This window comes from Tympanuchus pallidicinctus, unplaced genomic scaffold (assembly GCF_026119805.1).
Source record: "Tympanuchus pallidicinctus isolate F22 unplaced genomic scaffold, pur_lepc_1.0 scaffold39, whole genome shotgun sequence".
NCBI classification, from domain to species: Eukaryota; Metazoa; Chordata; class Aves; order Galliformes; family Phasianidae; genus Tympanuchus; species Tympanuchus pallidicinctus.
In genome coordinates this window covers 503,448-525,191 of record NW_026294757.1, presented here as the reverse complement: position 1 = coordinate 525,191, position 21,744 = coordinate 503,448, and the positions used below count along the sequence as shown (strand labels likewise).

Here is a 21,744-nt window from a genome sequence, read left to right as displayed (position 1 = left end):
TGGTAGCCACGAGCGGCACCCGCCTGCAGAGCCGCAGCGGTGGCCCCGAGCATCACTGACAGCTCCCCAAACCAAAGCACAGTTCGGGAGAAGTTCGCGGTGGTTTCTTGCAGCGCTGGTGCGCGCAGGGTGGAGATCGCCGGGCAGCCATGAAGAGCCGGGAGCACGCCCAGCGCCACCAGTGTGACCTCACTGGGGGGCCGATTCCAGACCCCCTCGGAAGTTCCGGAGAAGATGTAGGAGGACGAGGCGAAAGCGGCCCCCGCGCACTCCTCCCGCCGGCCCGGGCTCCGACATGGACGGCAGCGCGGCGCACAGCGGCTGCTCCGCCTCACTGATGGAGAGGAAGATGAGCGCGATGGCCTGCGAGGTGTTCAATGAGCTCCGCCTGGAGGGGAAGCTCTGCGATGTGATCATCGAAGTGAACGGCTGTCAGTTCAACGCGCACAAGAACATCCTCTGCAGCTGCAGTCATTACTTCAGGTCGGGGTTGGGATGCTCTATAGTGGGAATAGGGGCAGGCGACATTGCCCGGTCGTCCTGTGGTGCCTCCGGTGCTACAGCCCGAATGTGGTGCAGGGAGGAAGGTGTATGGCATAGCAGGGTGGGGATTTAACACAGAAAAGCCATTTCTTCCTCCAGCATTGCTTTGCCTTTTTTTTTTTTTCTCTTGGTCAGGGCTTTGTTTACCAGTGGCTGGAACAACACAGAGAAGATGGTGTACAAAATCCCCGGCGTTTCCCCCGAAATGATGAAACTCGTTATCGAGTATGCCTACACCAGGACAGTATCGATCACTGCTGAAAATGTGGAAAGTTTGCTGGGCACGGCAGATCAGTTCAACATCATGGGCATCATCAGGCTGTGCTGCGAGTTCCTGAAATCACAGCTGTGCTTGGAAAACTGTATCGGCATCTGCCGGCTCACAAACCATTACCACTGCCCCGGCCTGCGGCAGACGGCCTACATGTTCATCCTCCACAACTTCGAGGAGCTGATCAAGGTGTCCACGGAGTTCCTAGACCTCTCCATTGACGAGCTGACAGACATAATTGAGAAGGATGAGCTGAACGTGAAGCAGGAGGAAGTGGTGTTCGACGCCATCCTGAAATGGATCACCCACGATCCCTGGCAAAGGAGGCAGCACATCCCCATCCTGCTCAGCAAGGTCGGTCCATTGGGCTCCAGGAGCTCTGCACAGCTCTGCCACTGCTCCGTCCTCAACGCCGCCGCCTCGTGGCGCTGCTCACTGTGTGTCCGTGCTGCTGCGAGCTGCTCTCAGGGCGTGCAGTTTAAGTGCGTTGTTTCTTCGCACTTAGAGCTTATGTGTAATCACCCCTGGGTGTAAGGAAGAGCCCAGCTCACATGGGGTGAAAAACTACTTAATTCTCCACTTCTCTCATAAGCCTTAGAGAATACTCTAGCCCAAAATCCAAGCCATCCAGTGTCAGACCCGTCCACAAAAGGTAACAAAATACAAAGCACCAACAATAACCTTTTACTTTTCAGGTCCGGCTGGCACTGATGGAGACAGACCACTTCATGAACAAAGTCAAAACACACGATTACGTGAAGGACAACAGCGAGTGCAAACCCATCATCATCAGCACTCTGACGGCCATGTACAACCTCAGCACGAGCAACGCGTTTCTCCCCAACTGCGTCAGTCCCCTGGCCAGGCCCCGCCTGCCCTACTCCATCCTGTTTGCTATCGGGGGCTGGAGCGGGGGCAGCCCGACCAACGCCATCGAGACGTACGACACCCGCGCGGACAAGTGGGTGAACGTTACGTGCCACGAGGAGAGCCCCCGGGCCTACCATGGCGCTGCGTTTCTGAAAGGCTTTGTCTACATTATCGGAGGATTTGACAGCGTGGATTACTTCAACAGCGTCAAGCGGTTCGACCCGGTGAAGAAGACGTGGCAGCAGGTCGCTCCCATGCACTCCCGGCGCTGCTACGTCAGCGTCGCTGTTCTCAACGACTTCATCTACGCCATGGGGGGGTTCGACGGCTACACGCGGCTCAACACAGCCGAGCGCTACGAGCCGGAGACAAACCAGTGGACGCTGATTGCTCCCATGCACGAGCAGAGGAGCGACGCCGGTGCGACCACGCTGTATGACAAGGTAAAAGGCCTGGGAGATCTGCGGCTGCAGTTGAGGTCAAAGCTCGGTGTGCAGGGCAGGGAACGAACCATAGGGCGTGTTGGGGCAGTTTCATAGAGCTCAGCCTCCCACTGAGCTCCGTCCTGGATAAACGCAGCTACCGCCCAGGGCTCCTCATCTAGATGGGAAAGAGGAGCCAGACGCACAGCAAATGCTCCTTTCCATCAATCTTTCCAAATAGAGGAAGAAGGTTTGTGTAAACCTTACTCATCAGATCCTGGAATACAGACAGAAAGCTAAGAGGTGAAACTTACTGGCGCAGACAGCAGAACTCTCTTAAAACCTCTTGCCACCAACAGCAGCTTCCTGCTGGAATACCGTGCTGGTGTGCTTCATGCAGCTCAGGAAATGGAGGGTCAAAATCCCACTTCCGAGTAACTCCCTTCACTTTCAACCCAGGATGACAGCAGTATCCCCTTAAAGCAGAAAACCCCTCCAGCCAGGCCATTTTATCCTCAGCACATTCTCCCACCAACAGCCAGCCTGCTTCTTTTTCCTCCTGTGCACAGGTGTATATATGTGGTGGGTTCAATGGGAACGAGTGCCTCTCCACAGCTGAAGTGTACGATGCTGGAACAGATCAGTGGACCTTGATATCCCCAATGAGAAGCAGAAGAAGTGGAGTAGGTGTGATTGCATATGGAAGCCAAGTGTATGCGGTAAGGATGAAGTGGCAGCTCGGCCATAATGAACCCACACTGCTGCTGCTGTTTGTTTCTTTAATGCAATTAAGTTCTGTTAATCTGCATTTCCTAGACTAATTTTCGCGCTGGCCATTCACTTCTAAGTGAGATTTCGGGAGGAAAGGCAAGAATGGCTGAAATCCCCTGTAGAATACTGTCACCCTCACATTCTACATTATGAAATAAGTACAAAACACGTAAAGAGTTGCAGCAAAGAAATGATTCTGTTGCTGATAAAAGCGTTTAGCAGCACAGTGCTGCTTGGTCCTGCCTATCCACATACTGCCTGTAAGTTCAGTGTAAATGTAATGACCAAAATACTTTTGGATGCTCCAGAACGAACAAGGGAGCAGTCTGCCATAAGCAAGCATTGCATTTTGTCAGTTGAGCGGCGCTCCAACTCACATAGCAGAGTAGGCCAAGTTAAAATCTGACACGTGCACAGCACCATTCAGCTGCCTCCCAAGGGGGAAAGGCCTCTTTCAGCGCTGTGCCTTTGGCATTCACAGGTAGGAGGATTCGACGGAGTCAACCGGCTCCGCACTGCGGAAGCCTACAGCCCAGCTGCCAACACGTGGCGCGTTGTCCCCACCATGTTCAATCCTCGCAGCAACTTCGGCATTGAAGTGGTGGACGACCTCTTGTTTGTGGTCGGTGGCTTTAACGGATACGCCACGACGTACAACGTTGAGTGTTACGACGAAAAAGCCGACGGGTGGTTTGACGCTCAGGACATGAGCATCTATCGCAGCGCTCTGAGCTGCTGCGTGGTGCCAGGGCTGTGCAACGTGGGGGATTACGCTGCCAGGAGAGATTAGCGTGGAGCCCTCGCAGCAAGGGGAGGTCGGAGGCACTTCTTCACAGAGCCCTGCCTGCACAAACAGCTCCGGTTAGCCAATAAAGTCTTCTAAGCAGCAAAAGAATGCATTCGCTTAATCTGAAAGAAGACAGGATTGATTCTCACTAAAAAAATAACCAGTAACTGAAACTTTAGTTCCATGGCACACACAAAAAAAGACACAGATGTGATTTAGAGGTGTTGGTTACGCCTTGTTTAGCAACTCAAAACCAGTAACAGGGTGCGATGCACAACAGAATGCTAGAGAAATAAAAGGTTTATTTTTGTTAGCTCACTTCTTACAATAAACTCTAATACAGTGCATTGTATGTGAGGAACATCACAGCGGGAGTGTTTCCAACAGCCTACACAGACACTACTTTACCTTACTGGAAGTTAAGTACAGGAGTGCTGCTTGCCCAAGCATTCTCTTGAAGTCTACATGAACACTGAGTACAGCTGCCATGATCCACAGTGACACGGACCTATGAGGATTATCTTACTATTAATGGTCTTCAAACATCGAATTAGCCCCACACTTTACATTCATGTTAGTAATAGGATTGGATCCTCAGAAGCACCTGTTCTATCAGACTTCCACTTAAGACTGTCAGATCAGAGATATCGCTTATATTCTCAAATAATTTGGGCACAGCTGAAAATAGATCCAAGCCATCCAACAGTTTGAGCCCAGTGAGTGCTGCAACGTGGGATTAAACGCTGTGATAGAAATAACCTAAGAAACTGCTACTCTTTGTGACCCACTTTGTTAATAGTGACCAACCTAGGACAATTTTTTATAAAGCATGCTGGAAAATTGGCATGTTTTCTCTATTTCTGGAGTAACACCCTACTGTGTGAGGAAATCTTATTAAAATACATATACAAAACTAGCATAGTAACAGAATATCCAAGTCCTTATAAAACATATGTACATCTATGGCACCTACCTAGGAATGACTGCAGGGAGCACGCAGTGCCAGGCAGCACGTGTCCTACCTCGCTGACAGCTGGAGCAGACAGATGTGCAACATGCATTGTGTGGCATGTGTCCAATACAGCTATGATTGTCTTAGGGAGGAAAAACACCACCTGATGTTCGTTTGCAAGGACAGAAATCAGCCTTGTAGTGCTTCACACACACTAGAATCTTACTGACATTAACTACCCACTACACACACGGAAGGATTCCCAAGCTGTTGCTTATAGGATTACTTTAAAACAAGCAGTCAGCAAGCTACAGCACTCAGGGCCAGAATGCATCTGTTACACGAGTCACAGGTTAGTGAGCAAAATTACAGCCAGATTCAATTCTTCTCAACACCTACAGGTGAGGCAGCAGACAGTGGGACTCGTCAGTTACAAACCGTGTAATGCAGCTGGTCAAGGCTATAAAAATCCAACCACTGAACAATTCCATAGCGTTGGCCTTGCACAGGTTAAAGCAAACCAGTGCTGTCGCAGTGCCATCACTCCCCATGCAAACAGAACACAGAAATACAGTGCATCACATACAGAACCATGGCTGGCATTCACAGGTTACTTAGTTGTTCTGATGCCTTTCAGTGGAATGTCTTTAGGAAACAAGATAGCTTGTATGTCAGATTGAGGTCCTGGTGAGCGCAGGTATCGGTTTCGCTTAGAAAAAGACCGCCAGAAATTTCTTCCTGCACTCAACTTAGCTGCACGCTGCATCGCGCTGTTTATATTCCAACCGAACCAGTTTCAGTACTTACTCCCATAAATTGTCCCAGATTTGTTGTCAGAGTGCCTAAGGGCTCCAATGGAGCTGCGGTGGGCTGACAAGGTCGTGTCCTTTACTCATCATCTCCCTGCAGTAAAGTCAGCAGGGAGGGAACACATAAACTGTTCTCACTGCTTCTGTGCAAAGTGCCTTAAATTCAGCTCCCACTGCAATTAAACCGTAATTCCAGCATTGAAGCTGTGAGGCATTTGCACACAGTCTGCTCACAAACCCTCCTATGGGGGCAGTAATACTTAACCTACTCCAGCCAAACCAGCCAGAGCTCATGGGCCAAACTCCATGGATGCAGCCCTTCCTCAAGGGCCCGCAGGAGCTGATTTGGCAATGGTTGTTACTGAACATCAGCCTTAAAGCTCAATAAGTTTAACCATTTCCTCTCTTGCACTAAACCAGCATTGTACAATTTAATCTGCCACTGCACAGCAATGTAGCAGGCAAATCAAATACAGGATGGTTTCTATACTGAGAAGTAATTTCAAATGAACTGTTAAGGTTTTCAAGATAATTTTTACGAGGCTGGGTTTTTCTCCCGTTACAAAAGAACTGTTGATGTCAGAGTGGCAGGTGAACTAAGAGGAGCATCAAGGATATTACAGACCACAGAAACCTTTACACGTTATGCGACTGAAAGACTTACCCTTACCCAGGGTCTCAGATATGATCTAGGTTGCCTGCTGAATTGGAAAATGAGAAGGATCAGTTCAGAAAGCTAACAACAAAAAACAGAAGCACAACAAAACAAAAACATGTTCAGAAGACCTTTTTTGAAGGAGTTGCCAGCATCAAAAGCCCCAGAGAATTATCACAGGAACCAGAGACTGCACACAGCTCCTCCACCAACATTTGTCAACTCAAACTTTGCAGCGCCCTGCTGGCACCTCCCTTCCCTTCCCTAATATCCTGAGTTGGGTCACACGTGAAAACCTGGAACACTGAAACAAAGGGAAGGACGAGGAAGAAAAGGAGGCAGGAGGGACGCACTGAACCATTAGTAACAGCTGTCCTGGAGCTCCTCAGATCAGGGAGGTGCTCGGCAGGACAGATGATTCTCCAAAGGAACGATTCGGCCTTCTATTTCCCAGGGGTGCAGCACTTACAAACCAGAGCCAAGCGGGGCACTGACTGATGGAAAACCACAGCACAGCACCTGTAATCAACGGAAATGTTAGTCTCTAAAAATATTTAGAGACTGTACAATCTCCAGCTGCATCTCGGAGTCTGCATGCCATCCTCAGCAGTGCCCCTCTGAGAACACCGAGCACTGGTTTGTTGAGGAGCACTGCAGCACAGCTACTGAGAGTCCCGTGGGAAAGACACTGAAGGCCAGAGGTGCTGATTGTCAAAGACAGGCTGCAAACAGGCGTGTGGGGGTTCTTCCAAACACTCCTTCACTACAATTAAATGCGTTCAGCATTTGAGAAAGCACTGACAAGTAGCTCAAGTTTCAATCCGCTCCTGTGGGATAATGGCATTCTTACTAATCCACACAGACAGAAGGGACTGACTTTGGTCCATGACTGCTCTGCTGGCTCTCTCCTTTGAAGCTCCTAAGGAAACTCAAAGCCTCTCCAGATACGCCTGAAAAAGATCACTGCCTCAAGTTCTCTTCTAGCAAGTGTCTGACGTTCTGCTCATCAACCATTCACAAATGAACACACAGCCTCTCTACAACGTACGGACACACAATATTCATTAGACATGGAAACATCCTGAAGTAACTCCACAAAGAGAGATTGTGCTTTCATTTCCACATGTAGTTATTAACTATTGCACTCGCCTCCGACTTGAGAAAGCCAAGTACACTAACATCGATTACACGTGTAGTTTAGTCACTGAGGAGAATCAAAGGAATGTCAACATACTAAGTGCAAATAAAGCAGGTGCTTTCAGCACACACGAATGTAACCACTAAATTATTAGAGAGAGATCTTTGATTTTCAAAATAGAACTGTAGGAGACCAACTCCACAGAAATCCTTGAAAACAAAGATCTGTGTCACAGTCTGGTACAGGAAAGCAGCTTTTTCCTGGGCACTGTTAAGTAGTATTGTTGGATTCAGTTTCTCAATTCCCATTCATCTTCGATTTCTGACCTTTGTAACTTTCAGTATATAAAACATGCCACTTTTAGATGTCAAACCTACTCAACGCCCTGATGTCTTCTAAAGACATAAAATGCCTCGCTATATGGTTTAGCACAAATTTCCTGAACTACCTTCACAAGAGTTGGCAACCCAGAAGTCAGCACTCAATCTGCGAGCGTGGCATTCTTCGCAAGCTCAGGGAGTGTCGGTGTATTTCCTGCATCTGCCTTTCCTGCATCTGTCTTATTCTGTCTTTCTGCCACATGAGGTTCTGCGGCATCGGGTATCTCTGCGTGCCCTGCAGGCACCTGAAGGGGATTCTGACGTGGCAGGCTGTTGCCCTACAGCGAGGCTGAGGCATGGGAGGCAGAAGCATCCAGCGCTTCCTCTCAGCGCAGTAGCGATAGGCCTCCTTCCTGTACTGCTTGTCAATATCATCACTGTTCTTCCACCCCCCAATGATGAAAACATCATCTTTATAATAACAAATAGCTGCCCCTTCAATGCTAAGGACCTCTGGGGGTAAACTTTCAAGTATCTCATCTGAGGCCCTGCCAGAGATCTTTACCTTGGCTTCCTCGTTGTCTATGGGGTAACTCTTGGGGCAGCAGGATGCTGTATGGTAAAAGTTTGTGTTTGCAACTGACATCTGAAAAGAGCAGTAATTATCAATGAGCGGCAGAGACTCTACGTCCTGCCACTGCCTTGTTTCAGCATCGTATCTGATAATAACTGCCCTCAATCCATCTTCACTATCACTGTCAACCGGGGTACGAGCAGCAACATAAACAAACCGGTCTTCTACAGAAACAGCTTTGACATCACGAAGGATCTTTGGTGCTGACTCCAGGTTATGCCATTTGTCTTGCTCGGGATTATAAACAGCTACATCTTTAAAGCCAGGACTGAAATTGCCATGTCCACCGATACTGTACAAGTTTCCTTTAACTTCAGTAAGGCCAAATGAGTGCTTTCTGGTTATTAAATTTGAGACCTGCTCCCAGATATTTCTGTTTGGATTATACCTTTCTACAGTCTTGGCAAATCCCGGTTCCATGGAGCCAGCCACATAAACATAAGACTCTGTCACAGCAACAGCATGCCCATCGAGATGGTTATGGATGTGTGGCAAGTTTACCCACCTATCTTCATCGATGAAATACCCCACGCACTCACTCAGGTAATCTCCTCCCTCCGACACACCACCGATCACCATAATGACGTCCATGTTTTGTCCGAAACGCGGCAGCAACGCGGCAGGACAGGCGGAATGCTGCAGGTTACCAGACTGCAAGTTCTCAGACCTCAGGGCGTGACTCTCCACGGCGTCTGACACCAGCCTGACACAGGCCTCATTGCTGGACACCAGCCTCTCGGATTTGACGTGGCGCGTGAGGTACGTGGGCTTCATCTGCGACAGCCTCAGCAGCTTGAAGAGTTCCTCGAAGTACCTCTCCCTTTCCTCGGGATTCCTCTGAACCCACTTCAAGACGGTCTCGAAGAGGACTTCTTCCGAGTCCACCGTGATCTCCGAGTCGGACAGCCAGTCCCTGATGAGGTGGAAGGGCAGCGTGTAGAACTCCTCGTCCTGGATGACTCTGTGGAAGTTCCTGCGGATCATGTCCTGCGCCCGCAGCGCCAGCTGGCTCAGCGAGTACATGTGCGCCAGGCTGTGCACCGCCACGCAGTTGGAGAGGTTCAGCTTCTTCTTGAGGAACTCCCCGCAGAACTCCTTCAGCCGGGTCAGCAGGAACCTGCGGGACGAACGGCACACGCGGCGCGAAGGCCGTCAGGCGGCGCCCGCCCGCCCGGCCCGCCCGACCCGCCCCGCTCACCTGTCGGCCATCTCCAGCACCTCGTGCACGTTGCCGGGGCCGACGCGGATGGCGCCGGTGTACATGAAGCCGATGACGGCCTCCACCGTGTCGGGGTCGGGGCCGCCCTCCGAGCTCCACTTCTGCAGCTCCACGCGGCCCGAACGCGACTCGGCGAAGCCGCCCGAGAGCAGCGGCGCGAAGTACTCGGTGGCGGCCGCCAGCACGGAGCGGTGCGCGCGGAACTCGTGGAACTCGCGGGCCGCGCCGGGCCGCCCGCCGCCGAACGCCAGGGTGATGTCGCAGTACAGGCCGTGCCGGCGCTGCTCGTTCTGCCGCCAGGCCAGGTCGGAGCAGTGCGCCGGGCACCCGAACTCCTCCGCCTCCGCCTCCCCGTCCGCCCCGCCGCCCCGCGGGCCGCCGCCCTCCTCCTCCGCCGCCGGCGGGCCGGGCCCGGGCTGCGGCTGAGGGGAGGCCGCGGCCGCCGCCATCTTGTCCGACATGGCGGGCCGCCGCCGCGCGCCTGCGCGGCTCTGCGCTGCGCCGCCCCCTAGCGGCCGGCGGCACTCGGGAGCGCGGAACGCGGGCGGGGCGACGGCGCAGTCCGGGCGGAGCGGCGGCTCTGGGGCCGAGGGAAACTCGGGGAGGCTCCGCCTCAACCCCGCGCCCGAGGGAGGCGGCGCCGCGCGGCACACGGCGGGATGCCGGCTGAGCACCGCGCCCTGCGCTCCCCACCGCCGCACCGCTTCTCCCCGTTTTCTCTCCGTGACGTTTCCGGCAAGCAGGAGAGGTTTTGGCTGCTTTCACGCCGCAGTCGCCGCTCAGGAAGCGCCGCCCAGCCGAGCAGTAGCGTCATTTATTTGAGCTCGTTACAATACAGAGAGGAGGCTGAAGTCACTACTGAGATCGGGTGAGGCGGGAGCCTGGCGGCCCGCAGCAGCTGAGCAGTAAATGAGGAGTTACATAAATACAGGCACTGGAATAGGTGTAGTTTCACAGTTTAACAGCAGTATATGGTACAACTTTACATCTTAAATTACTACACTGCAGTTTGAGTAACAGAGGTTATAGAGCAGCAGTGGTCCCACTATTCAGAGTACAATTAGACTGATGAACACACAGTAAACAAACAGAAACAGACCCCGAAGCCCGCACTGAACAATCCACAACCCTCAAATCAGCACTTATGGGAACTTCCCCCACTATCAGGAAAAGCTCAGGACAACTCTGAGCCACCAGAACCATGAAAACCTTTCCTGGAAACAAAAATAAAACTAGAATAGAAAAAAAAAAAAAAAAAAAAAGGTGAGAAACAGTATTAAATACAGCAGGTAACACGGAACAGCACACGTTTTGGCTTTCGATTAAGTTTCTATTCCCACAGAACAGTTGCTTTGCACAGTTTAACTAGGCAGCTCCTTGTCTGTACCAATGGCCTTCGCACATCAAAGTCCCATTTCTGGCTGTCCTCGGTGCAGGTTCCCCCCTCTGCTGGGCAGCGCTGAGGCTCACATGGTCATGTGCTCCGGCAAAACGTAGGAGATGTCGTCCCACGGGTGACGGTACAGACCTTGCTTCAATCTCTTCTGATCCAGGTAGTGTCCTAAAAGGAAAGTGTTTGTTACAGTGCTGCTGAGCCGCCTCCTCCTCACACTCGGCCTTGGAAGGATTTTGATTTCTGGACTCCTACGACCAGTATTTCACAACTGACAGCCCACACCTCCACCTCTGCCTCCTGTTCATGGCAGCAGGGCACATCCCTGCAGAAACCACAGCAAACTTACCGATGAATCCCATGCTCCTGCCTAGTACAAAGATGCCATTAAGAGCTCCTATATCAATATATTCATCAGCTTCTTCCCTGGAAGAAAAACAAAGCAACTACTCAGTGTTTGGAAACCCCGGCCCCACACAAGCTGGCAGTATGGCTCCTATTGTTAATTACAGGAGCACAACCCAAGGGAGAAATACTTACCGTGTAAAAGAGCCACAATGCCTGAGCACATCAACAAAGGCAACTCCAATAAAGCCATCTACATTCAGGATAAGATTCGGTTTCTGAAGGAAATACACAAAGATGTCAACAATGGGCAGTGATGTTCACCTGTAATTTCCACGCTCGGGGTAACCTGGAGGCTGCCATAGCTGTGGACATGCACACCAAGTGATACAGAAGGCTGTGAGCAACAGCTGTACTTGATGCACATAACGGCCAAGCAGCCCCAGCCAGGTGTTTCACTTCATCCACAGAGATTCTCACCCCCCTGCCAGCACCTGTGTGCTACCCACAAGGATCTGCACTTCCAGACCACGCCAGGTAACTCTGATAACAGATTTTGTTCTGCTCAGTGTTTTCTTGCTGTCCAAATGTCTTCAGCCTTATTAAACTGTAGCTGCACTTCAATTTGTTAAGCTCTGCCATTAAAATACAGCATTAACTCCTCCCCCAGTAAGAAAAAGTGCTTGTGAGCAGATAAATTCCAGCACATTTCACCTTGGAAGTTGTAATTTTTTCTACTTCGAGCGCATAATCCAACAGCGGAGTGGCAGGGAAATGCTGCTTCACGTAGTCTTTGAGAATCTGAACTCTCATGTCTGGGTTGTTTATCTACAAGTCAAAAACAAAGTTAGCAATGCATCTAACAGGTGTTTCATGTAAGATCTGCTATTTGTAGCTTCAGAGCTTACAAGTCCTGAGAATTCTGCCTAACGCTGCCTCTGAGAGTTGCTGGTTTCCTTGCCTTCATTTCCTCCCCAGTTTTATAAAGAAAACCAGAGCATGCACAATAAAAACACCTCCAATACGTACTAATAGTGCAGTTTGCTTACAGATTTGACTCTGTGTCCGATGCCCATGATCAGTTTCCCTTCTTTCTTCATCTTATTCACAAACTCCATAGGGATAATCCCACTGTCAAAGGCCTTGCTGAACACTTTAGCTGCAGCATCCAGCGCTCCACCAAACCGGTCACCCTGGGTTCAATACACAAAGAGAATTACAGCAAGAACTGCACAAGCAAAGGTCCAAAACAAGCACAGGATCATCTTCCCCCTCCTCCACATCTGCCAGTGTGGCAATTATGAAATTAAAGTTGGGCGGGCGCCTGGGACGAAGTGTTTCATAACTCAATGAAGCGTCAGTGCACAGCACAGCACCCCACTGCAGGTGGCAGAGGGGAGATCCAATCTGAATCATGACCTGTCAGTTCCAGAGACATCAGGCAGCCGTGAAGGGACAATTCTGACAGCAATTTGGCTCCTACAGTCTCACACACGAGACAAGATAGTCGTGTTCATGGAAACATGGACTAGATTTCAAACCTAGAACAGAAACTGAACAGTAGGCTTCTTCCAGTAGATTTTCACTTTCATCAGCTGTAAGCGTGGAATTTAGCAGAAATTCAGACTATGGATGTGCAGACAGGAGCTCGTGCTTAGCTTGCAGCTGTTCCAAATCCTAGCTTACTGTAATAAATCTAGGACTGAGAAACATGTAACAAAATTGAATCTTCAGTGCTTACAATAGTAAGAAGGCCTGAAGTGAGACTTGACACAAGATCTTTTCCAGCTCTTGCACAGACAATGGTGTTGTGGGCTCCAGACACAGCAGGCCCGTGATCTGCTGTTACCATCAAACACATCTCAATGAACTGGCAGGCATACTTTGGTAACCTGAGCAAGAGAGAGACTGAAGTCATTTACTGCAGAGATCAGAGTAACAAAACGCCCAGCGTTGCTCTGGACAGTAACTCTAAGACAGAGGAGCGGTGGGATCACAGCAGCCATCAGTGCATCCCAGCACCTGTCTTCTCAGAGATGAGTGGAATTTATTCCCTTTCCACTGGAAATATTTAGACTATAAGACTATAAACTACAAGGCTTCAAGCTAAAGGGTCTGGGCTTCCACAAAAGCTGCCTCACCTCCTTTGAAACCAGAGCAGGCCCAGAACGCCTCCAATTCCCATCTCTTCTTTGAAGACTTCAGTGATCGGCATGCCAGCATAGATCAGTTCCTGCCCTCTCTCATCACAGATGCTTGTCATGAAGGAAGCCGGCTTGCGGATCAGACCCAGCTCCTAGAATCACAGCACAGAGATGATCCTAAACAATCCTCTTCAGAAACAAGGGGCAGCAAGACTTAAAGTTGCCTTCAGGGCAGGTTCCACAGCCCACAACCAGCGCAGCCAGCAAGCGCACTGACAACGACAAAGCTTGAGCCAACACCACTGTAATGCTGGACACTGAAAGGACACCAAACATCTTGTCTGGTGCCTATGGAACCAAGAATCAAGTGAAGTAGCATAGCTCACCCGAGCCCAGGAGTAATCCATTGGCACAGTTGGAGGAGGAACTTCCTCAGCTGGCTCAATCACTCTTTTTGCCACAAGATCCTGATAGACAGACCTGGGGGAGAATCCTTTCGTTAATTTAAGTCCTTTTGAATGACAGAAGAGATGCAGCCTTAGTCCAGACCTCGAGAGCCCAGACTGAGCAGGAGTACCAGAGCAGGAGAATATTTCTCAACCATTTAAAGTCAAGCACCCTAGGAGTTTTCATCTCCTGCTTGAGCAACTTACTGAATGACCTCTCCCAGCTCATCAAAACTCCGGGGAACAAACACACCAGCTTCTTTCAGGGCTTGATTCTTTGCAACAGCAGTTTCAGAAGCTTGGTTTGCACAAGCCCCTGCGTGGCCAAACTGCACCTACAAACAACAGAAGAGACATCAGTAAGGAATGCAAGTTGGACTGGCTTACAGGTAAACATAACTGAACAGGAAAGTGGTCGCAGGAATAGCAGTGACTGCACAATCTGCCTTCTTGTTTGGCCTAACAGAACTCTTGGCTGCAACTGGCTGCTCTAGGATGCTTGGGCTGCATCTATGAACACACTGAATTCTTTGGAGCCCTCCAGTGGCAAATTAAATAAGCACAAAAAGCTTTTATTATTGATACTTCTGCATGCTTCTCTGCTATGGCTTAGGTGGGAGGAGCTGGCTTTCTTCCCCTCCTGTCACAAATAAATAGACCCCACTTCTGCACGTACCTCTGAAGAAAACATGGTGGCACAAGTACCAATACACCAGCACACCACTGGCTTGGTGATGCGGCCTTCTTTAATACCCCTACAGATCTTGTACTCTTCTGTGCCTCCAATCTGTAGGGAGAAAGAGAGTTGAGCTCTTTCAAAAGCTTTGCTTTTTTTTCGTTGTTTGAAACCAGCTCTGAGATGCACTTGGAAACACTTCTTGGTCCCGCTGCACTGAAAAATGGCTTCAGTCTCAGAATGAAGTCTGTTTTTAAAGTGAGACTGTGTTGAATACATTCAATTTCTTCTGATTAAAGCAGCAGGAAATAAAACTTCAGATTTCTAATAACAGTACGAACAGCTGCCACTTAGTTGTAGCTGCTACTTACTATTTATTCTTGCTGCTAGGTCAAACTCAACTGCTCTGGAAGCATCCTTCTCAGATAGCAGAGAAATGGCCCCACTCACCTCTCCAAGCACCACAATCATTTTCACTCCTGGGGTATCCTGATAACGCAAGACGTGATCCATAAAAGTTGAACCAGGATATCTGGGTGAAAAACAGGGAAGAATGAGAGAAGTTCATTTATTTCTGGAAAAAAAATCTATGAAACAAGACAAGTTAGCAGCCAGCCTGCCCTTCGCCCCAGTTGACACTGACAGTTCAAGAAGCTTCTTCTGTTCCCTGACTTGGAAAGCAGCTCCTTTGTTAGACTCCTACCTGTCTCCTCCAATGGCCACCCCTTCATAGACCCCATCAGTGGTTCGGGAAATTATGTTGTTGAGCTCATTGGACATTCCTCCAGACCTTGAAACATAAGCCACGCTGCCAGGACGGTACAGTTTTGATGCTAAGATATTATCAAGCATGCCTCCCGTGTTGCCTATCTTGAAGCAACCTGGTTTGATCCCACCAACCTACAAGAAAATCACAGAAAGATGTGAAGTCCTTTAAAACAGACAGGAGACTTAGGAACGTTTCTGCAAAACGGCCTTCTGTCAGTGTTGATACAAGCAGTGAAGAAGGTAACGTGGCCCTAAAATGGTCAACTAACACCTGCTTTGTATGGCTACACACAAGCTGGGTGGTAGGATATACTTCATCCCTCGGGGAAAATGATGTGAAGATTAAGACAGGATAAACAAGGAGGGAGGTCTCAGTTCTTACAGTTGCAGGCCCGATGATGGTGACTCCTTTTTTATCAGCTGCTTTGATCAGCTTCCGTGTCAGAGCCTCTGGAATGCCCTCAGCAATGATGGCAATGGTGCGGATCTGCATCGGGACAAAGAGAGCCATCAGCACCCCAAACAAACTCTGCAGGCCGCTGGGTAGTTATGGGGCAGAAAAGCTGAGTGCACAGATCCATAATCTGCTGCAGTCCTCTCAGCAGCTTCAATGCATGGTTCAGATGATTTTCTTCCCCTTGCACATCAGGGAGCAGCACCGTATTTCAAACAAAACTGATCACTCTCAGACAGAGGTGCTGAGTTTTCCCATAACCTGCAAGCCCAGCATTAGGATTTGCTCTACAACTCCAGTATCCAAGAGTTCACGAGAAGCTTGAACTGAGGTATTTATTTGGAAGCTGGGACACCAAGTTGGTTTGCTGATATCATCATGGTTTAAGAAACACTGGTACCCTGTTCCAGAAGCACCAGCACAAGGTTTAAAATGTCTTCCTTGAGTTTCTTCTGGATCCCTCACTCACCTGCGGATAATTCATCGTCTCCACAGTGCTGTCATAAGCAGAGCGCAGAGACGCAAAGTTGATGAGAACATCCACCTCTGGGTGCTTCCTCATGGCATCAGACATGTTCTTGTAGACTGGGATCAAGATTTCTTTGTGGCCCCAGTAGAACTTCTGCCTGTGGTCACCACTATGAAGGGGAAGATGAAAAAGCCCTGACTTTTAAGGCTTCTGGAAAAACAAGGGATACAACGCATGCAGATAGAGAGGAGTTTACAAACCCCAACTCTCAGACACCAAGACTGACTGCGAGACACTCACTAGCAAGTGAGTACATGTGGGGAGGGACCATACTAACAGCAGAAGGTTCTTCAGAGTATAGGACAGAGCAGCGTATGGAAGGAGACGAGCTAATGGGGACAGAGGCATCCAGCAAGATGAATAAGCTCTCCCACAGTGAAGTTACCAGAGCCTTAATTCTACTCCAAGCTGGAAGACAGAATGAGGCACAGAAAGAGTAATGAATGAGATGCATGCAAAGCTGCCTTCCTGGACTGGAACGAATACTGGATTAGGGGAAGACAGGAAACCAGCATCTGTGGCCAGCAGCCAGGATAGCAAGGTAAGGGCCAGTCAATTCCTCTGCAGTGGGAATGCCCACCCTGCTCTGCACATGCTGGAGGAGAGGCATCTAGGAAAGTTCCTACATGTTGTCTGCTACGTGTGGTGGACTAACTGGGACTCCTTCAAGTCTCTACTCAGCCATTTAGGAGTTCAGAAATACTGGCCATTACCACACTGTTACATTTGCAACAGAATGTTCCAGCTTTTGGCAGCTTGGCTTGCTCCAGAAGGTCAAACAGAAACAGCTGATTAATAGCCTTAAGCTTTTTATCCCTATGGCCTCCTTTCATCAAGTGACTGCAACACTGCAAAGGGCTGCTGCTCATCAGCAGTAGCTACACCTGCAGTTCATCTCAGCACCCTGAGGTCTGCACTTGTTGAGAAGGTATTTCAGAGCTGCAATCATCATCAGAGCTGCGGACCAACAGCACACTGGACAAGAGAGGCAGTACTCTGCAGGAGGGAGGTTGATCAGCTATCAGCTCTCCTGGATGTCTGTAAATACCACAGAAATTAAAACAAGCCTCTTCCCCTTCCATGCTCTCATCTGTCTCAGCAGCAGGCCAAGTCAGTCGCTCCTTTTCTGTTCAGCACTTGCTCTGCTCAACAGGAAGGCTTTCCCCACCCCTCACACGAGGGGCAGTGGAGCAGCTTATGCATCATCTCAGCAGCCATGGAGGGACCTCCTGGGGTCAGTCTGAAACTAACTTCTAAGCCCATTAGCTGAGGGGATAAGGCCAAAGAGGGTAAATACCTCAGTGTGATGGAGTTCTCTTGAAGGACCCACACACTTCCTGCCTGCTAAGAAACTGCAACTAATAGAGGAGACAGTCAGAATCAGGATCTATTTAAATAACTTGACAGGACAGATTGCCTTAGCCTGATTAGCAGAGCTGCTCTGACTCCAGCTAATATTTGAAGGTAAAAAAACAACCACCAACTCCAACAGGTACAAATCAAGGTGTCAGACAAGTAGGCAGCAAACAGAATCAGCAGAAGAGCCCATATGTGTCTTTAGTGCCTCTGCTAAGCTAGTCAGCTGCTACAAGAAAGTCCAACTAGCAAAACCTTCTTCACTTTGGAATGAAGGAACAGAACTTGGACACCCTTGGAAAGAGCGAGATGTGGGGCCTGAAACAGCTCCACGTCAGCTGTACAGCACAACTCAGAGCAGCCTGAAATCAGTGACTGAAGGAAGCAGGAAGCAGTCTGCAAAGCCAACCTGATGACAGGGAGCAGAGAAGAAAGTGTAAAAGCAGCAATGAGAACTAGGGCAGAACTACACTAAAGAACAGAGGCTGGAGGAGGAGAAAGCTAAGAGAATATCTGAGGGCTGCAGTCAGAAAGACGCCGTCAGCACAGCTACTTACGTGAACGGATAAACCATGGCAGCTACGGAGGGTTCGTCCCGGGAGCAGATGTAATCAAAGTCCAGCATCCCCTGCACAGCTCGCGTCTGCATTCCCCAGATGATGGCTTTGGTGTGACGGCTGAACAGGGTTGTAGCTTTACCTGCTCAGAGAGCGGGGGGAAAAAACACCAACACACCCCGAATGTACATCTGAGCAAGACAGAAGTTGAAGCTTCGCTAATGTCTGCTGAAAGCCTCCCACATCAGCATATCCCCCCACCCCCAAACTGGTTCCAACAGCTGAGCTGCAGGATGTAGTAGACACGCTGCCCAAATTAAGGAAGAAGCTGCAGAAGCAGCATCCTCCTCTTCCCAGGATTCTGAACACAGCAGCCAAGTTTTGGGTTTCACAAAATGGACGAGTGCAGAATCACAGGCTGGGAACTGGTGTAAGACTGGAGAGATGTGAAGTGAGAAATGCCTCCTCCTCACATCCCTCCAGATGGATTTATTCTGCAAAGCTGAAGAGGAAGGGAACTTCTGTTGCATATGGCCTTCAATCTGCAAGAACCACGGGAGGTTTGCTTCCTGCATTTGTCAGGGTGCCATACCAGCACGATGGTAGGAAACAAAAAGCAAAATGCAGAAAATGAAAGAGACACAGCAAAGGAGCACTACATTACTCAGCTTTTGTTTTCAGTTTCTGATATCAGGATCCAACACAAACCTGATGGCTCTAAAATTTTATTTATAGCCCAAAACTTTGGCTTTGAGGGGCAGAGTCACAGGAAAGGCAACAATTCAGCTAGTGAAGATGAATTATTTAAGTACGTTTGCACCACTTGTCACAGCAAGATGTTGAGTTCCTCCCTTGGACTCCATACAGAGATCATTTTAAAACTAACTCTGAGCTGATCCATCTGCTGATCTCAGCGAGTCTACAGCTGATTTCTTTTAGGCTTCAAATAAAAGGTAGTCAGCACGAGGGAATAAATAAGATGGTATTCTCCCAGCATTAGCAATACATCAGTCACTATCTTCTCCAACACAACACGTTCGTAGTAAAGATGCACTGCTATGCAACTTGTGCCTAGGAAGCTGCCCACCCTACAAACCTTTCCAATTTATCATCTTGCAGGTGCCTACAAGGAATAATATCAGTATCAACAGGAAAACACAGGATGCAAAAGGTGGTATTGTTTGTCCAAATTACACAAAGAAGAATGAGGGTCTCATTCTGCCCGTCTCCACTCTTATAGTAGGGAAAATAACTGGAAACTTCACTTTGCTTCAGAAGCTTCTCATCCAGCATTGAGCTTAAAGTTCCCATAATTTCACCAGGCGCAAGCTTTAATGTCTTGTTGAACCAATAAGGCAACAAGAGCCTTTACTTCATTCCTTAACTTTCTTGAGCCCTCAAGGCTCATAAGCAGGACAGCTGCTCTACTACGTTTCCTTTTAGTTATTATTCAGCAAGTCCTTGCTGAAAGCAAAGGTTGCTTTTCTCAGTGTGCAGGGCTGTTTTTCTCTCAGTGGTTATGGGAGCAGAGGGAAGGCGAAGAGAAGCAACTTTGAAACTTGCCCCCCATCCCTGGGAGGAAACGCGTATTTTGTGCAAAGGCATCTGTGATCTGCACTTCAAAAACAACTGGAGGACTGTGCTAGCTACATCTGCTGGCAGGAGGGAAGGGAAGGACTAAACAACACTGCAAAATTTTGGAGAGAAAAAACAGCAACAAAAACTGAGAAGTCAGCTGCCAGCAAGGCCAGACACACTCAGGTAGTCACACGTGTCCTACCTGCACCAGGTCGTGGAGCTGGGACTGAATCTGTTGAAGAGAGAATCACTCATGCAACAACATGACACAGTTGGCTGCTGTCACCCCACAAGGCCACGCATGGCACAGCGCTCCCTGCAGCTTCCCTCCTCCCCACAGCTCTCAGAGCTTTTGGGTTTTGCTTTTGTTAAAAAAACAAACAACAACAACAAAAAAAACCACACACAAAAATCCCACACGGACTGAAGCACTTTCTGCTGTACCTTCTCTCCAAATCCAGTGTCCTCCACACCACAAGATCCACAGCTCACATTTTCAAAGCACTGCTTATGCAAAAGTTTTGCACGCCGTGATTAAGAGAGCAGTATTTCTATTTGGGTGCTGTGTTTCAGTGGAGTCAGATCTGAATCCCACTGTCATCACACTGTTCTGCTGCCAGTGAGATCTCCATCTCCTCACACTCAGGGGAGCAGCAGAACAGCTCCATATTCTGTCCCTACCCTCCAATGCAGTTTGCTCTTACCCAGAAAGGCTTCCAACAAATACAACCAGAAGGCCCCCAAAGCTCAAGCATGTCACTGTGCTAAAGAAGCCTCCTACAAACCTAAAAACAAAAACAACCCATAAAAAAAAAAAAAGCAAAAGAAATCCCACCACACATAACAGATCCTAAACGTTTCATTACTGCATCACAGCTCCTACTGAACTGACAAGGCTCTCAGTGCTGTCTGGAGATGGCTCATCCTGAAAGCTGCAACACGTACCAAGGACTTTGTGCATACCCACACTGTTCCAACAGTGTTCCATGTTAACACCCCAGATTCCTAAATGGAAAGCAGACCTCAGTGCAGCAGCCAGAGCAGAGATGCTACGCTGCTGTCTGCTGGCCTCACGTAAGGGAACATGGCAAGGCTGCAGCTCTGAAGCAGTGGCGATTGCTTGGAAAAAACCATCACCACAGATGAAGGTAGCTTTGACTCACCTTGTGCACGAGCTAATTGCACAGCAAGGGACAACATCCTAGAAGCACTTAAAAAGGCAGACAAATACTGCAACATTACTTCTGTTTGTATCCAGAAAAAGACCTTAGTCAAGTCCACATTCTTTTAGAGTGGAACAGAACTGCTAGCAACCATTTCTGGACTTACCAAGAGGTGCTGTTGGCTTTGCCTTCTTGGCTGGAGCAATATCATCAGGTTTGGATTCGGAGAAAGAAGCTGTTCTGCTTGGTGCTGGAGTCTGAAAGATTCAGAAGCCAAGTCAGTAAAGGACAGCATACCAGACAAGGCAGCCCAGTATCAATTTCTGGGGCTTTTAAAAGGAGATGGTCACTTTTACCCTCCAAAGAGGCAATTTATAGATATAGATTCTATATATAGCATAGAAATATTTCAGTCAAGAGGGAATACTCCTAAATGACCAAGTTCCCAGTAGGTAAAGGAGTCACATTCTTGTTGTTGAAGGATCACATTTTCTGCATAAGTGAAGTGAATACCAGATGGCCCTTCTTGGAAAATCATGCAAGCAGTCACCAGTTTGCCCTCAACCTTTTAACTGCACAAACTGACAGCGGCTAACATCTATTTCTGACCCATCCAGACAGAGGAAGCTGCTTCCAGGAGGCCCCTCACAAGCCTTCCCTTTCACAAAGGGGGTGGAGGAGCTCACCGATGGGCTGCCGCTGGCATTGAGGAGGAAGTTGGCAGTGTGGGCTGCAGTGGGTGGTTGGTTGGGGATGGGTCGATGGCCAAGCGCCATCCCCACAATCGCAGTCATGTGAGTCTCTGTGCCAAAGACATGGATGGGGATCCCAGTGGTCTTCCCTGCACACGAATACAAGAACAGTCAGCTTTAGGCAGAGGAAAAGGAACCAGCATCTGCCAGAGCAAAGTATTGAACTTCAAAAAGGCTCCAGCCAAAGCAGGT

The 21,744-nt window shown here is 49.1% G+C and overlaps 3 protein-coding genes across 9 annotated transcripts in view; 1 reads left to right on the top strand and 2 right to left on the bottom strand.

Moving 5' to 3' along the window:
- Positions 1–290: 290 nt before the first annotated feature.
- On the top strand, positions 291–3,758 carry KLHL10 (kelch like family member 10). Its single transcript, XM_052700049.1, has 5 exons — positions 291–483; positions 679–1,168; positions 1,510–2,127; positions 2,676–2,825; positions 3,359–3,758. The coding sequence occupies exons 1-5, from the start codon at positions 296–298 to the stop codon at positions 3,665–3,667; spliced, it is 1,755 nt and encodes a 584-aa protein (XP_052556009.1). The 5' UTR covers positions 291–295; the 3' UTR covers positions 3,668–3,758.
- A 188-nt stretch (positions 3,759–3,946) lies between these two features.
- On the bottom strand, positions 3,947–9,852 carry KLHL11 (kelch like family member 11). The gene is made up of 2 exons (XM_052700044.1): positions 9,371–9,852; positions 3,947–9,289 (listed from the first exon to the last, which is right to left on the bottom strand). The coding sequence occupies exons 1-2, from the start codon at positions 9,850–9,852 to the stop codon at positions 7,693–7,695; spliced, it is 2,079 nt and encodes a 692-aa protein (XP_052556004.1). The 3' UTR covers positions 3,947–7,692.
- A 335-nt stretch (positions 9,853–10,187) lies between these two features.
- The window catches only part of ACLY (ATP citrate lyase), a 78,651-nt gene continuing 67,094 nt past the window's right edge, over positions 10,188–21,744 (bottom strand). For 6 of the 7 annotated variants that reach the window (XM_052700307.1, XM_052700308.1, XM_052700309.1 and 3 more), the window contains exons 12-29: positions 21,487–21,641; positions 20,967–21,057; positions 19,840–19,869; positions 18,060–18,201; positions 16,087–16,255; positions 15,546–15,650; positions 15,099–15,295; positions 14,846–14,927; positions 14,396–14,506; positions 13,927–14,054; positions 13,660–13,753; positions 13,271–13,425; positions 12,871–13,021; positions 12,179–12,322; positions 11,844–11,957; positions 11,325–11,407; positions 11,134–11,210; positions 10,188–10,952 (exon numbers count right to left, since the gene is read on the bottom strand). In XM_052700307.1, coding sequence (XP_052556267.1) covers positions 10,858–10,952; positions 11,134–11,210; positions 11,325–11,407; positions 11,844–11,957; positions 12,179–12,322; positions 12,871–13,021; positions 13,271–13,425; positions 13,660–13,753; positions 13,927–14,054; positions 14,396–14,506; positions 14,846–14,927; positions 15,099–15,295; positions 15,546–15,650; positions 16,087–16,255; positions 18,060–18,201; positions 19,840–19,869; positions 20,967–21,057; positions 21,487–21,641 — 2,123 coding nt within the window. In that variant the 3' untranslated portion in view covers positions 10,188–10,857. The remainder of the gene's footprint in view (positions 10,953–11,133; positions 11,211–11,324; positions 11,408–11,843; positions 11,958–12,178; positions 12,323–12,870; positions 13,022–13,270; positions 13,426–13,659; positions 13,754–13,926; positions 14,055–14,395; positions 14,507–14,845; positions 14,928–15,098; positions 15,296–15,545; positions 15,651–16,086; positions 16,256–18,059; positions 18,202–19,839; positions 19,870–20,966; positions 21,058–21,486; positions 21,642–21,744) is intronic. The other variant, XM_052700310.1, reaches the window with a different exon arrangement.